This window comes from Branchiostoma floridae, chromosome 9 (assembly GCF_000003815.2).
Source record: "Branchiostoma floridae strain S238N-H82 chromosome 9, Bfl_VNyyK, whole genome shotgun sequence".
Classification (NCBI taxonomy): Eukaryota; Metazoa; Chordata; class Leptocardii; order Amphioxiformes; family Branchiostomatidae; genus Branchiostoma; species Branchiostoma floridae.
The window spans coordinates 10,259,265-10,274,572 of record NC_049987.1 but is presented as its reverse complement, the minus strand read 5'-3'; the positions used below and the strand labels follow the sequence as shown (position 1 = coordinate 10,274,572).

The 15,308-nt window shown below is 40.1% G+C and overlaps 1 protein-coding gene across 2 annotated transcripts; it reads right to left on the bottom strand.

Annotated features, from left to right (window-relative positions):
• Positions 1-540: 540 nt before the first annotated feature.
• Positions 541-12,833, bottom strand: LOC118422933 (popeye domain-containing protein 3-like). 2 transcript variants are annotated; one of them, XM_035830816.1, is made up of 6 exons: positions 12,675-12,833; positions 10,376-10,938; positions 8,673-8,784; positions 4,078-4,209; positions 2,231-2,393; positions 541-1,717 (listed from the first exon to the last, which is right to left on the bottom strand). In XM_035830816.1, exons 2-5 carry the CDS (start codon positions 10,870-10,872, stop codon positions 2,235-2,237), a joined length of 900 nt encoding a protein of 299 aa, XP_035686709.1. In that variant the 5' UTR covers positions 10,873-10,938; positions 12,675-12,833; the 3' UTR covers positions 541-1,717; positions 2,231-2,234. The 2 variants fall into 2 exon arrangements, with proteins under 2 accessions (XP_035686709.1, XP_035686708.1); XM_035830815.1 differs by having other exon boundaries at positions 2,243-2,393.
• Positions 12,834-15,308: the final 2,475 nt, after the last annotated feature.

Below are 15,308 nucleotides of genomic sequence, written 5' to 3'. Positions count from 1 at the left end.
GTTCTTACGTGGCGGGGTTTCCTTTATAGAGTAAGCCATGTCTAATATTGGAAACCAGGGTATATCGAGTTTTGCCAGGCCGAAATCCCCGAAACGCGTGGACTCGCCGTTTTCCAATTTGCAGACGACTGGTCGTAATCCCGTATCCTTCATCAGAAAGTATGGGTCATTCTGTCATTATTCTGTACGGGATCAAACGAAGGACATTGCAGAGGTGGCTGGGAAACAAAGCGTGATTTCTATACCTCTTGGTATTGGTAATGGTGTAAAATGGAAAAAAAAGCCGACAGATATACACTGTTAAATGCACTATAAAACAAACTATAAAACTGTAAAAACACTATAAAACTGTAAAACACTATAAAACTGTAAACATATCTGTTAAATGATTTGTCTCCGTGTTTACGGGGCTTATAGAGGATACCTTAAGGAAAATCTATCATTAGGCCATTATTTTAACAACCTTGGGTATTGATGTAGTAACAAACAACGCCTAAGCTGCAATATGCATTTGTTATACTAATAATGAATACATTTACGTACAAAAAGCTTTAGTTTTATTTTTTCTCTCCGCTGTACAACTTGGTCAAATTTGTTCATCGTCACACACATTGTTTCGCTATACGGAAAGCCAACTGCGGTCATGCTTACGGAAAATGCATGCATTTCAACATATCAAATTGAAGCTACGAACAGAATCTAACGTTTAGGTACTGTCACAGTCACACTATGCTCCGACTAATTTGCACCATAGTATTTTGTCAGAAAATGAACAATCTTATGATTACATTTCTGTCCAACTAACTTCCTCTCAGTCATTGTCATGAGTTTGTACAATCATTTTAGATGGGCACAAAACAGACAACAACGTAATTTACAATAAATTGAAGAAAACACAAGTCACACATACGTCTCTGTCACTACTCTCAATAAATTAAACTAAATCACATGTAAATTGATACGATTTGAAGCACTATTGTTATGAGTTCAATTAATAAAATTTCCAATTGTCGGAATTACCCATTGATAATGCGAAAGACGTACATAGTAATTTCGTAATTCAAGTTAGTGCACAATTTTTATCTCGACAAATATATCATGTTTCCAGTACTTGAGGAACATATGCATGATTTACTACTACACCGTGTTCACAAAAACAGATGTTAGCATTATGATCGATATCTTTCTATCTTGGTAAAGAAAATAGTAATATTCCATGTTGTCTTATGCACGCTGGTCAATCTTGGATGTCATCTCTACTTACGTGAAGAGTTGTTCGGTACACGTAGAGTTAATAACTAAGGGCGATGCGCCCTCAAAACTTCATTACAGATAATTCCCTCCCCCAAGACATCAAAGCGCTTCACCGGCCATTCGATACACGATAATAATCCCGAGGCACGACCGGGAAAGACTTTTCCGACAAAAAGAACCCAGGAGTTAAAAGGTCAATGTGAGCATGGTCCCTGTTGATATGCAAAGAGGACTACGGTCATTATAACGGAGACGACCGGAAATGATAAATTGGTGACTACATCCGGGCTATTGGGCGCTTTGAATTCTGGGGGAATTGTTCTGTACGTTGTTTACTATCTTATGTATATCTGCCGTCCTTGAAGTTCCATCTTTTCCGATTCCGCCTCCTGTGAAGTCTTCTGGTACGGTATCTACTTCGGTCTGACGGGGGCGTAGGGACTGCCTGTAGTTCCTCTATCACCTAAAGTGTGTCACAGCACAGAAAAGGTTATTGAGATTACAACAAAGGTCACTGAAGGATTCCTCTAAAGATCAAACGCCATGAGATGTACCCTGTAAATCCTTTAAGTGCAGAATGGTTCAGGGGAAGGAAATCGCTTGACAAGGCACAGGCTTTAACAAACACACGAAATCTTTACATGTCAAAATTAGAATTTGTTTCTGTTATCTTCTTGTGGGCTGTCTTTATTCATAAACATGTGAAAACCCCAGTGTACCCAATGATATACTTTTTCAAGAAAGAGAAACAAACTGGAGACATTTCTTTCGCAAATGCATGTTAGTACCAAAGAAGTCCCTTTTCACAAAAGTTAAGGAACAAAAGAAGAAAAAAATCGATGCAATCAATTACCAAATTCATTTCCAGAAAATGTAGTCACTTGTAAAAAAAAGAGACTACATGCTATCAAATGCATTTCTAGATTCCAACTTGCTTAAAAAGAATGAAAAATTATCCCCTTTGACACAGATTCACCTATTTAGGTACCTTCCGGACCGGCCCCGAAGCGGTGAGGGACGAAGCTGGCCAGGCCCTTGGCGTCCAGGTCGAATTGTCCAAGCAGACGGGAGAATCCGGGGAGACGAATGTCGTACTTGTTTCCGCGTGGGGTCATCACCTTCTCGTTCAGGATGTAAAACTAAAAAAAAAACACATACAAAAAAACTACTTGTTATACTAGTTGATACACGCGGTCTATTGTTATGATGATGATGAAGTATAAATGCTCGAATGAAAGCTCATCTGTGTTGGCAGAATCCATAGTTGTAATGTTTAAACTTTGCTCCAACACAAAAGAAGAAAAACTTACCATAGATTTTCGGTCAAGCACGTCGACCTTCCTCTTCTTATTATTCGACGTGCTTGACCGAAACTTTATGGTGAGTTCTTCTTCCTTTGTTTTTTGTGAACAAAGTTTAAACATTACATCTATACATGTCTACTTTTGGGTACATTCTTCCAGGCGCGGTCGTATTTGTCGAATGGTGACTGTTATACGAGTTTGGTGTAGTAGATCTAGATATTTCAAGAAGGCTGTGACAGAACCAATCACTGACTGACATAAGTACGACAATTACTAGAATGTCGCCAGTTTACGTGTCGTGTGACGATCTTAACATGAATGTGACCTTGATCTTACAATTAGAATGAGCTGTTTATCACTATCTGCATAAAGCTGATTGCTCTTCCTTTACATTACGTTAAGTTCCACTTATACCCACAATTAGAGAGGCGAACGCTCCAAATCGCTAATGGGTAATGCGCCATGAAGTAAGAAAACTAAACTTCAAGGGTGCTTATCATCAAATGTAGCCACATGATTTATGGTACACTTAGATGTTTATGGTATGACTTGGTGATCTCCTTACTGACAGATGAGTACTAAGTTTTACTATCAGTGTAGACAAGAAAAATGGCAATTTGAAATTAATCGCTCTCATGGGTCGTCATTTACTAAAAATGATGTAACATCTACACTGTATGCGTACAAATTAGATCCCACCAGCCAAGACGATGATCTTCTTGCGATGAACTTGCTCGTACGGTTGGGTTCAACATTCCTCCAGTACAGTCAGGGGACTCATGTTTCCTTTCGTTGAATCAAACTGTCAGCCCTTATCGGGATAACTGATCGCTATACAATACGTGACCCGATGGACTTGTGACACTAGCAATGGGTTAACAGAAGTCGATACCGCCCCCTGTCCCAGTAAAAGTTGTGCCACTTTCTAAGTTCAGTTCAGTTCAGATCATCCTCTTTTGGGAGGTGACACCAGTGTCTCCACTCGTTTCTGTCCAGCATGATGAGGTGAGTACTAAGTTTTAACTTTCTAAGAGACCAACGATTTGACAGAATGCTCAAGAATTTCATGAATGAACAAGGATTTTTTTATGTATGCTCTTTTACCATTTAAATACTATACTTCCAGATATAGCGCCATATCACAAATATAAATCAAGTTTCAGAAAAATCTAATTTGTGCGGTCGCTCAGCGATGGCCCTTCGGGTGGTATCTCACTTCACTTTGGGCACCGGTGCGGCACCACGGGGTTAGAAAGATTACTCAACGAATTTCTGAGATGAAGAACAAACTTTCGTACGTTTTGTGTATTTTCTTGTCTTCTAAGTCATACTTCATACGTATTACGCAATATCTAAATTAAAACAAAATTGGCGAAAATAACATAACAGTGCTGTGCAGTTAACGAACCCCGCAGTGCCGCACCGGTATCCCAGGTGCAGTGAGATACCACCATATCGCAGGAACGTGGCCTTATGGTGTGGTATCAAAACTGGCGTGCTCCTATGCTGTTGCCCGTACCTTGTTGGTCAGGTCACGTCCGAGTACAGCGGACAGGACACGGGCGAGGTAACGGCGCCTGGCCAGCAGATTCAGCAGTTCACGGCGGGGCCAAGTTAGGTACACACAGTCCGTCTCAGCGCGAATGGTCACCTGTAAAATACAAAACAAATAAAACTAGTAATACATTCACACTTTTATGTGACGAGGACACTGCATGCTGCTTAAAAAAAGGTTGGGCTTTGCCTCCATGTCATGGCTATCACCTGTAAGGCTTTTGACTCAAGCTTCTGGACTTCCGTGGATCAATAAAGTCGGTCAGCCCATAAATATAAGGCGCTATCAAGGGCCATTCTCTGCAGTCGGTACTCTCCATTGGTCCATCCGATAGCCACCTAGGTAAGTGCTACCCGCCATAAATGTCCGAGTAGGAGAAAAGTGAATGTGGAAGTGAAGTGGAATGGGCCGTCAAAGGGGATGGGTTCATTGGCAGTTCAACGGCCATTATACAACACCACACGTCTCTGGCATGGACAGTATTGGCAGACTTCTCCAATTAAGTTCAGTTCGATGATTGACTCGCATGTTTGAATGCCGTAGTCAACCTCTAGATGAAAAGCCAAAAGCTCGTACATGCACAGATGAGGTTGGTATTGCTGCCTTTCAGGCCATCTTGGTCACTTCTGCAAGCACTCTTACATCAGGTTTTCTATATCTACATCTATATAGCTCGTTTAACCAGCCTTCGGCGTAACACATGTACACAAGCTTCACGCGGTGTGGCAGCGGCTGGTTATATTACACTGAACACCATACCATACCTAACCCTTGCATGTCTAGTTGTATGCGTTTTCTTCACTTGAAAATTATGTCATTTTACTCTCATGACAGTCTGTACCATTGCAGACTGCCCTTTCTGATGTTTTACTGGAAGTCTTTAAGCTAGAGTCAGTTATTTTCTCGGAAACATTTGTGGCGAATAACGTCGCCTATCACCATATAGATGGAGTTAGCAAAGTAAACTGGTAATTTGTTCCAACGCCGTAGTAGTAATGGCTCGAAACTACATTCGGGAGGAAATGATAATATGCTGGTCTTTTGGTTGAGCGCTGTGCTATCTGTTGAATATTTAGCATAGCCATTGGCTTCTCTCAACAAATTAAAGGTTTGGAGCTGGTGTGGAGATCGCACGCAACATAAGCACACATACAAAGTTTGGAGATGGATTCTTGATTGAAGATTTGAGTTAATTGAAAAGCTGATCCGTGAAAGGAGTAAATGGTTCACGAGAGAAAACATGGGATTTATCAAATTAAAACTCTATTTTCAAAGTACATGCAAGTTGGTTTCTTGCTGTACATCCTATAGGCCTAACCACATGCTGCCTGGCCTTTTGTCGAAAGGGCGCCATTTTTCTCTTTGTTAACAGTTTATGATATAATTTATTCTTTCAAATAGAGTGCTTGAATGAATTTTTTGTAGTAGCAGTAAAAAAGAATCGACAATCCTAAGCATTTATTACATGTCTGTCAAGTCATGAAACAGCGTTGCATGACATGTTTCTTATTGTATTTGATCAGCCTTTCTGGCGCCGGCTGTTTATTGTATCAACATGTGTTCTACAGTTCTTTACAACAGGGACGGGAAAAACTAGCTCAAGTTTTCAAATTGCTTAGTCAAAAATGGATTTGTAGGTATTTGGGGACTCTTTCACTAAGATGCCTCAATTGTAAGATTGAGAAAAGCTCGGAGGCCTTTTTTACTTCGCAAATAATTCCGACTTTAATGATGTATACACAGGTATCCACAGAGCTAGAGGCTGAATACACAACCTAGTCTAGATGAGGTTGGAATTATTTAAGGTATGTAACCTATTTATAACTAGCAAGATGTGACCAGTTTGAAAAATAAGATTTTTTCTCAACATGATTTCTTCCTATATAGCTAGCAACACTGAGCGACATCAGCCCCTCAATAACACAGTCCAAATGTCTCTGTGGATTTGATTGTAATCTCCAGTTCCTGTCAAGCAAACGCAGACATGTCTGCCTTTAAGATATTTGACCTTTGAGATCGTCGTCCCAAAATAGACATTCAGAACTGCATTTTGGGGCTTGGGTAGAGGATTCGCAGCGGGCTAAACCGGAGGGGATAAAATGAGAAGATATGTTTAATTCAAGATGCCGCTCTAGTATCACATAGTCTTTCTTCAACTAATTTTTGTAGATATATTGAAGTACAGGTCTGTGCTGGTTTGGTTAAGCGTGCACGTAAAGTTCAATAGACAAAATCTCTTGATCCTCTAGTGCGAGAAGCTTTTCTTGGAACTCACGCGCAGAGTGCAATGGACTCGTTCGCATCCCTACACTTTTCCCCGCTGGCGAGGCCTTTCGGCACAAACGACTACAACAGATAGGAAACGACAGCAGAGGGATTTGTTTATGACCCAAGTCTTCCTTATAACGAATTCTTAGAGGAATTTGCTGAACTTTAAGTCACTCATGAGAAACGATTGGAATTAGACACAGGCGACTGCGTCCATTCTACAGCAGAAGACGCTACCCTTCATCCTAATGTGAGCACGTCCACCGCCCTTTAAGTTGGAAGACTTCCGAAGCGTGAAGGACAAAAACGTCTATGAAATAAAATATCTCGCTAGCGTGCTTCATAACGCGAAGATCGTGTATGAACGTGATATCCTAACGATGGTAGAGCAAACTGAGCAACGAACTTGGCAAAGAAATATTTCTTGCTATATAATTCATTTCGAGTGGCTTGGTGACATTTCTGCCGAGTCCCACAAAGCAGAAAAATAAATTTTGATCATTTTGAAATCCAAGGGAAGATTTTAGACTAAAAACATGTGACACAACTATAAATAAAAGACAAGATAGAATTATGAATTATATTCAAAACTTCACCATTGTACCTTCTGGTCATTTCGCTACTGTGCTCTAAGTCTACTTGGCGTGATTGATCACGTGACCTACGACCTAGCGTCCACTCCCAATCCCTACCTGATTGCTTCCTGGATAGAAAAGACTATAAAAACCGACTGCTCGTCATCCGTAAAAATGTCATCGATCCATCTTTGTCCATCAACAGACAAGATGTTTCACATCTTCATCTCTTTGTTCTCATGTATGGGTCTTAACCTGTCTGTCGCACAGATATATGTTGTACTGATCAGATGAAGAATTTATAGAAAGAAGACAATTTGGTATTCTGGGCATGAGACGGGCTGGATATCCACTAAGTCTAGGGTTTACCGAAAGAAATGTATTTAACTGCCTTGTGGCAATAGCGATTTGTCTTTCTTTGGGAATTAAGGGGGCTTGTCCCCATTATTCAAGCCTATTGCCAGAGTTGCCTAGTAAGTTGGAAAGAATTCGATGAGGCGTACTCGTCCTAAACACGCCGTTTCCTCTCAAAACGTAGCAATTGTACGTTAATGTGCAACAGAACTTATTGATAATAGACTTGAAATTGACTTACAAGCATACAATCTTGTCTTGAACTGCTTCTCTATTGAACCATCTTATAATTGTGCTCTCGTTGTGAACGAGTAAGTCCATGGTCCAGCGTCCAGTGTCCCGTCCAGTCACTTATTATAACTGGTGCTGTCTGAAACGTCTGAGTTTCCATATTAATTTCATCCAGTTGCTTGAGTAACTGTCACCTTGCATATCTATATTTTTTGATGTTTAAAAATACTATGTCTTCTTCTCGTCATGTTGTTCTATGAGTCTTTAACTGTGAGCTTTTCAGCAGACTTTTCGTCTGGCAATAAAAATACAATCAGCTAAACCGTCAGATACAAGGTATGTCTGGTGGGCACGACTATGGCGTCCAGTCTGTAATCGTCTGGTAGACATGTAGCTATTCATCATACACAACCACGCCGTCGGAAACCTTGTAACGACATTTCTCTATGATCGCGAAGTGAAATAAATCCTATCTGACAAATATGAAAAATCATGGGGTCTGAAGTTCACCCGAAGTGAATGGCTCAGAATAAATTACTTGCTGATGTATAGATGCATTCGTTAGGATTTCTACTGAAAACTGCTGTGTATGTAACAAGATTGAAAATGCTTGTCAAATCTACCTAGCGAGGTGCAGAAAAATAATCCGACGCCAGATACGAATCAGCGTTTCAATCTGTACAAAGGAGTATAACGGTGGCGAATGCAGATTAAAACATAAATCTACCGTGGCATAGGTGACTCTATGGTATGGTTTAATCTTCTTCAACAGGTTTGGTTTTATAATCGATGCGATTCTTGTGGAGAGAGAACGTAGTAAACTGTACCAGAACGTGTGTTACCATAGATTCGAACATCCAAACTTCGTCATATCGCGTTGTTCAAACAGGATGTATATCGTCGGGTAGTTTTAAATATCATTAGAAGTTTTTTCCTTGTGTCTTTTGAATCCACTTCTGGCTCCGGATCGCTCGCGGCCTACTCTCTCTTTTTTAATTCACTTAGAATTCACCGCAAAACACGGCTCATGGAGCCACTCAAGCGTTTTGGGTTACAGCTTCCATGTCAAATGCCCAGGAGCAAACCGAAGCTAGAGTAGGATGGATATGTGTCTTTTTTGTTCGTCCTTACCTGGAACTTGCCGGGGTCCTCCTGGTCCTTAGCGGATTCCCACTCGGGGGAGTCCAGGAACTGGTTCCTTCCGATCATGTGCAGCTTCTTACCGTCATGGATCACAACAGCCCTGCGGGAAAACGGATGATATCATCATAATCATTATCATCTTTATCATCTGTTTCTTCGTGTGTCCCTTTATCATCATCATCAACAACAAAATTATCAACAGCGTCATCGTCATCATTATCATCAACACTATCATCCTCATCATTGTCATTTTTGTCATTATCATCATCATTGTCATCATCATCAGCATCGTTTTCTTCTTCATCATCATCATCATTGGATCAGGCTACTTGTCTGAAGAATGAAATAAGGCTTATTTTATGTCACATTTTACCAGTTTAACAAACAGCAGCTCATTTCTTTTAATTTTCAGAGTCAATTTTGCTGTAGATATGTTGCCACGATAGTGGAAATGTGTGTTACAGAATAAATAAGCTTTGATCTTGATGAGAGCTGAGGTAAACCAGGACTAGTAGATAGTCTGAATTGAAATGGACACTCTCAATTTGTATATACAGTATACCTAACAATATGGTAACAAAGAGTTGCTGATAGCATGTGGTAACTAGCATGGGATAGGCATAGGCATACTTTTACACATCTACATGAAACTATGAGAAAGCATGATGTAGTTTGTTTCAATTGATGTAGCTTGTCAATACTATAAATGCACATTATAAGCCAATGACTAGCAATTGCGTCGCATGTCCCTATATTATCAATCAACAGGAATCTAACAAGACGAAGGACGAGTATATCTCACGCTAGTGACGACGTTACTAATTGCCGTCAAGACTATAAATAGAAGGATTGGGATGGTACGATACTGATCATTTCAGTTAGTGCAGGATTAGTGACAAACCACCTTGCCAAAAGTACTTCGTATCGGGAATACATATATAAACACATCTTCAGAAAACGAGCGATCCAGGCTCAGCGCATGAGAAAATAATACATTGTAATGCAAACTTATAAGCCGCTTCTACGAAACGAACATTGCTTGAGAGAGATTTTTGTTGGTATGGTCTTATGATACTCCCTAGTGATTCATTTGTGCTTATCAATATATAATAAATGATATGAAGAGACGTAGGTAAAACGTTTTGACGGATGGGGGTAATTAATATCAGTATCTTAACGTGTTGATGATTGATGATTATATCCATTCGCTCGACAGTTGTTACGTAAAAGAGTGCCATTATGGCGGTTACACATTACATTTACGGCTGCTGAAATGTACAGAGTGAAATTAGATACATTAGTAGATCAACTCAGCTCAGTATCAACATATGGACAGTTGGGAGGCTCTACAAACAATTCTTGATATCAACATGTTGGCCAAGGACTTTGCTTTTACCGGAAGTTAATTAATGGAAAAAATCAAGAAATGACACTTTTATTGTTAGACATATGGTCTAGGGTTACTCATTTGATTGGTTGAGAGTAGTCACGTGGGATATTGGCAAACGCGCGAAAGACAAACTTGTACGAAGCGCAAAAATGCAGCCCGTCTTATATCTGAGCGTATGTCATTGCATTGTGTGTACTTGTTTTTGTCAAGTCTATAGAATGCTTGAAGTCGACCAAATGTGTGGTTGTATGAAGTTTGAATAAACAACTCAAAGTTCATGAATGTATTTGAAGTTACTTACTTTCCAGAAATCATCAGAGATAGCCTGTCCACGGGTGTCTTTCCCTCGGTAGCATAGTTGTTTCCCTGTTCCAAAGACACGATCTGGCAGTTGGGGCACTCCACCAGGGCCTTGTACACCAGCAGGGGGACCTGCAGAGGGTGGAACAGCGCCTCGTACACCTTCGTCAGCTCCTCAGAGAACGACACCTCGCGCATGCGCCAGATGCTGTGGATGGCCTGGAGGAGGCAGAGGACCGTGAAGACGAAGCACCAGCCGCCGATGTCGGCTGCGCATGCGTCTTGGAAGCCGTAGACTGTGAAGACCAGGTATCCCAGGAAGAGACAGATGTAGGTGTAGAGGAGGCCGTGTAAGGTGCTGCCGCCGAAGTAGGCGAGACCGAAGAACACATGGGCGAGCTGGAACACGCCACTGAGGGACGTTGGGATATAGGAGTCGCAGAGTCCCGACTCATTGATGGTGTAGATGCCCACCGGGCCGGTATCGTTGTCGGCCATGATGGGGCTCTGGGAGAGACGACTGGACTGTCAAACCGACCCCCGGTTATAGACTCAGACGCTGTGCTGCACAAATAATAACAATATCATAATGAGTCTGATGACTAATCACATACAATGATAGCACAATTAAACACCTACCTATTGTGAAAATGGCAGGAAAGCTAAAAGGTTTCTGTTGTGGTGTTAAGGCAGGGATATGTTTTTGCCTTCCATTCAGATATAAAAAGAATGAAAATAAAGGCACCGTGATTCCCCGACTGGAAATTTGTTTTCACCTAAAATCAAAGAAATCGTATTCACAGATATTTTAGATATAAGTCTTCCTTGCTTACTACCCCTCTAATGCAACACTATCATGTCCGCCATCTTGTTCCAACATCGGGTCAAACATTTGACATTCCGGCCATTACTACACATACATGGTATCATTGTGTCACCAATGTACAAAACAAAAATTGAGATAGAATATTTAATTTTAAAAAGCATGACGTTCAATATCGGTTAAATGTCGTTCCGCAAATCAATATGTTTTGCAATCGAATTTAATGGTCAGTACTCTTGATATATAAAGAGTTAACGAAACAATCAAGTTCAACAAATATATTTTCTTGCTGCTACTATTAAAGCTTACACGTTTTAGATCTGATTTGAAGCAATAGATAGATTTAAGCATGCTGTTCAGGTTTTCTTTTTGTCTGCATAACACAGCGTATTGCTGTTTACACGAGACAAATTTATTAAACTCATTTGCTTGTAATACAGTCTGTAAATTGGAGTTAAAGTAAGTAATAACTATACACATAAAGCACTCTGAAGATCAACCTTTGAAAGTTCGTGCATAGTCGTAGATAGTGAGAATGACGTAAAGCTATTCACCCAGGATATTTTACAAATGTCATAGATTTACTAAATCTGATATTGCTATGCTGTAGAGTCTGCCTTTTATCCTATACCACTGACAATAAAAACAGTAAATTCCAATTTACGTGCCACTTCAGTGCGCCCAACTGTAACAGTATCAGAAGAGAAGCAATATAGTATGCCTATGAGCTAGAGATAAGGTAGAATAAGGTTTTACAGTTACCTTCTCTTCTATCGGAATCACCCCTACATGCCTGTCGCTATAAATATGTCAGGACTGTTATTGTAGCTGCTGCCCACAGACCCACGTTAGAAAGGATACACCCCGAGGATACACAGTTCTGGCCATGAGAGAGCTTTGGTAACATGATACGCCGCGTGTATGCAGTGGAAAATGTCACGCAGTGGCGAGACAAAAATTGCCTTCATGCACATTCAACGTTCTCGTTTCAGCGATAATACCTTGTGAATATTACCGACACAACTCGGGGATCGCCCCACACTTCTGTGATTAATTGCGAAGATGAGTTTGTTGGCACGGGGTGCGAGTTACAAGTGAGAATAACTCCCCGGTGGAAATAACTTGAGCCCGGGATTGAATGTTTGGAATGCAGTTCTACTCCTCGCTCTGTAGTTAGCGGGGTAGGAGTATGTTATATGAATTTGAGTTGTGATTTAGAAAATTGCTTTGGCTTGTTACTTTTGTGGCAATGCAATTTGCGCAATTACAGACAGACAAGATACGCACATAACCAACCAACCAAATTCTCGTCACGGAGAGACAGAGGAACTCATTATAGTAGCTGATCCTTTGCGTTAAATCAGCTATTTGATGCGAACTACACACCGTCTGCTAAAAGAACAGAGTGATAACTAATGAATATGCTCATACAGGTTTAAGAGGAGTTTTTGGAAAAGATTGTACACAGATAACTCACCTCTGCTATCCGGCAGCGTTTGGGGGCGGTTACCGGGGTGCTTCCAGTGGGGATGCCGTTTCACCGCCTCGTCATGTCAGGGGGGCTATCCCGAGGTTCCTTGCGCGCGCAAAACGAGGTGCCTGTCCGATCGGCAAGGACAGCTGACCCCGCCTCCAAACATGCACGCCTTCCCGCCTCTCGGGTTTCACCGGCCCATATATATCCACACTCCACTGCAGTTCAACGCTGAGCCAGGGGATCTAGCTTCCATTTTGGGACCGCATCCTCCATGGTTGTTGTTCTTGCTCTACTTACGAACGGAGGCATTTCCCCGCAGCTGTCTCACAGACATAGCGGCACAATCTGTGCTCGGCCGTGGAAAGCGTTATCTGTTATATAGCTGCGTGATCTGAACTTGCTTTCAACATGAAGTTAAAGATTAGATCTAGTAAAGTAACGCGGAATATTTGAATCCCACTGAAATGACCACGGTACTTTTCAATGATATTGGCGGTTCGTAACATAATTAGGCGAATAACAAATCGCTGAGGTCTATAAATTATAGATTTTGAAGCGGTCTGTGTTCTTTATACCGAATTTACAGCTGGAATCGTTAGAATACAAAGGCTGAAGTATATGTAGCGTGCTCTTGGATACCTTATTATTGATATAATGTCTTTTTTTTACTTCTCTCTGTCAGGTTTTGTGATGCCATATTTCAACAAATGCAAGACTATAGAAAAGCTACATTTTCTGGTTTTCTGCTTTCATTATATGTTCCAAAGTTTAACATTGAACTGTTGTCATGTATAATATATGTCTCTATGATAATGTTAGCTGCCATGTCATTGTGGTATGCACTGGTTATAGGCGACAAACGCAACAAATGCATTGCCCCCTAGCGAATTTAATATACAGCAGATTCCCCTACTGCTATGATATTGTGGGAAACGTCATGATTAAAATAAAACCTTTCTATAATAACTTTATTTTGGAACGAGGACGCAGTTCAACTATGTTTTTCAGGTTAAGAAAATTGACCGACCTACATTACAAATTCAAACCATACGATGGAGTATCCTTGTCGATAGTTCAAATTTGATTTCATTCCTTTAAAATCAAATGCCTTCTTTTTCATACACGCTTCCATTTCATTGTGCATGCTACTCTCTTGCTGACATACCTTTTTTTTATATTTCATAATCTGTTTGATCAACAGTATGCCCATTTTGTTGCTTTGGAACGCGAGTTACCGAGTTACAAAGGAATGATATTCACCACCCTTCATTTTGTCACATGTATCGAACACCGTCTAGCGAATATGATTGGAACTTCAAAAGCACATATCAGTCCAGCAGCACCACTGGTGAAAGAAAGTGTAGTGATCTCGAGCCGAGTAGTTCACTAAAGAGCATGCAACTCTTCTACTGGTCGTGCAAGAGAAGACAGATGCTATGTACAGCATTTACAGTTCATTGTACCGGGATAATTCCCCAGCTCTTCTCGATAAACACAATTAACAGTATAACTGTTACCATTCCCAGTAGCGTGCATGTTCGGTGAACGATACAGTTGGGATTCGAGATCTACTTTATCTTTATCTTTTACTTATACTTTATCTACTACGAAATACTATTTTATTTATTGAAATTAGACTTAGAGACAGTTCACTAACCACTGGGTTATGCACGCTACTATGTAGATATAATCAATACACACAACGCAAACCATTAGCCTAAAATACCAATCATGAAACAATGAAATCACATTATTATATTGTTACATTGTTTTTCTTTCAAAGACACACTTTGATATCTTCATTATTGTTTGTCACACCATATATATTCAAGATAAGGAATCTAAATTAAAATTGTATGTAAATATCTTCCTTCTAACAACGTTAAAATTGACCTAGTGACAGTGTGTAGGAATTCTATGCACAAAAATACACAGTTCAAGTCCTTTCTCTATAGAATCTATAGTTCAAGTCTTTCCTCTATACCCTATCTAACAGTACAATAGTGGTTCACACATACAGTATATATTTCACACAAGCACTATATATACACTATATATTTCTATATACTCTTAGATACTGAAATGTTATGAGTGAAATTCTAAATTAAAAAGATATTCAAAATATATTTATAAGACTTTAAATCTTATAAAATACCATGATGAATTGTTCACATAGAGTGCATGGCTATAAACTCAAGCCCTACAATGCTGCACGAGGGCAGGAATTAGCAATAAAAGCGCGAACACACCAAAATGAAAAATAAAACATTTGTTACATGTTTTTCATAACTTATTTACCTCGCACACGGACTAATATCAATGATAGTTTTGAACGTATTTCACATAAGATTTCTTCTGTATACACTCTCGAAAGAAAGTACCGCTAATTCCAATTCTTTGGGGGAGTTTGTTTCTACACTTGAAAATGACCGCCTCTGTCATTCAATGGTCTGAAACAGACATGAAAAATTAGTTCTAGGTTACAATCGTCGGAGTTTTTAGTATACCTTCAGCCAGATAAATTTACGTTATCAACAATATTGGAAGTATCAGTTGCCGATAGCTTTTAAATTAGGGCCAAGAAAGAAGATGGCATCGTGGCATATAGAGGAGTTTGAGATCTTTGTTAAGTTC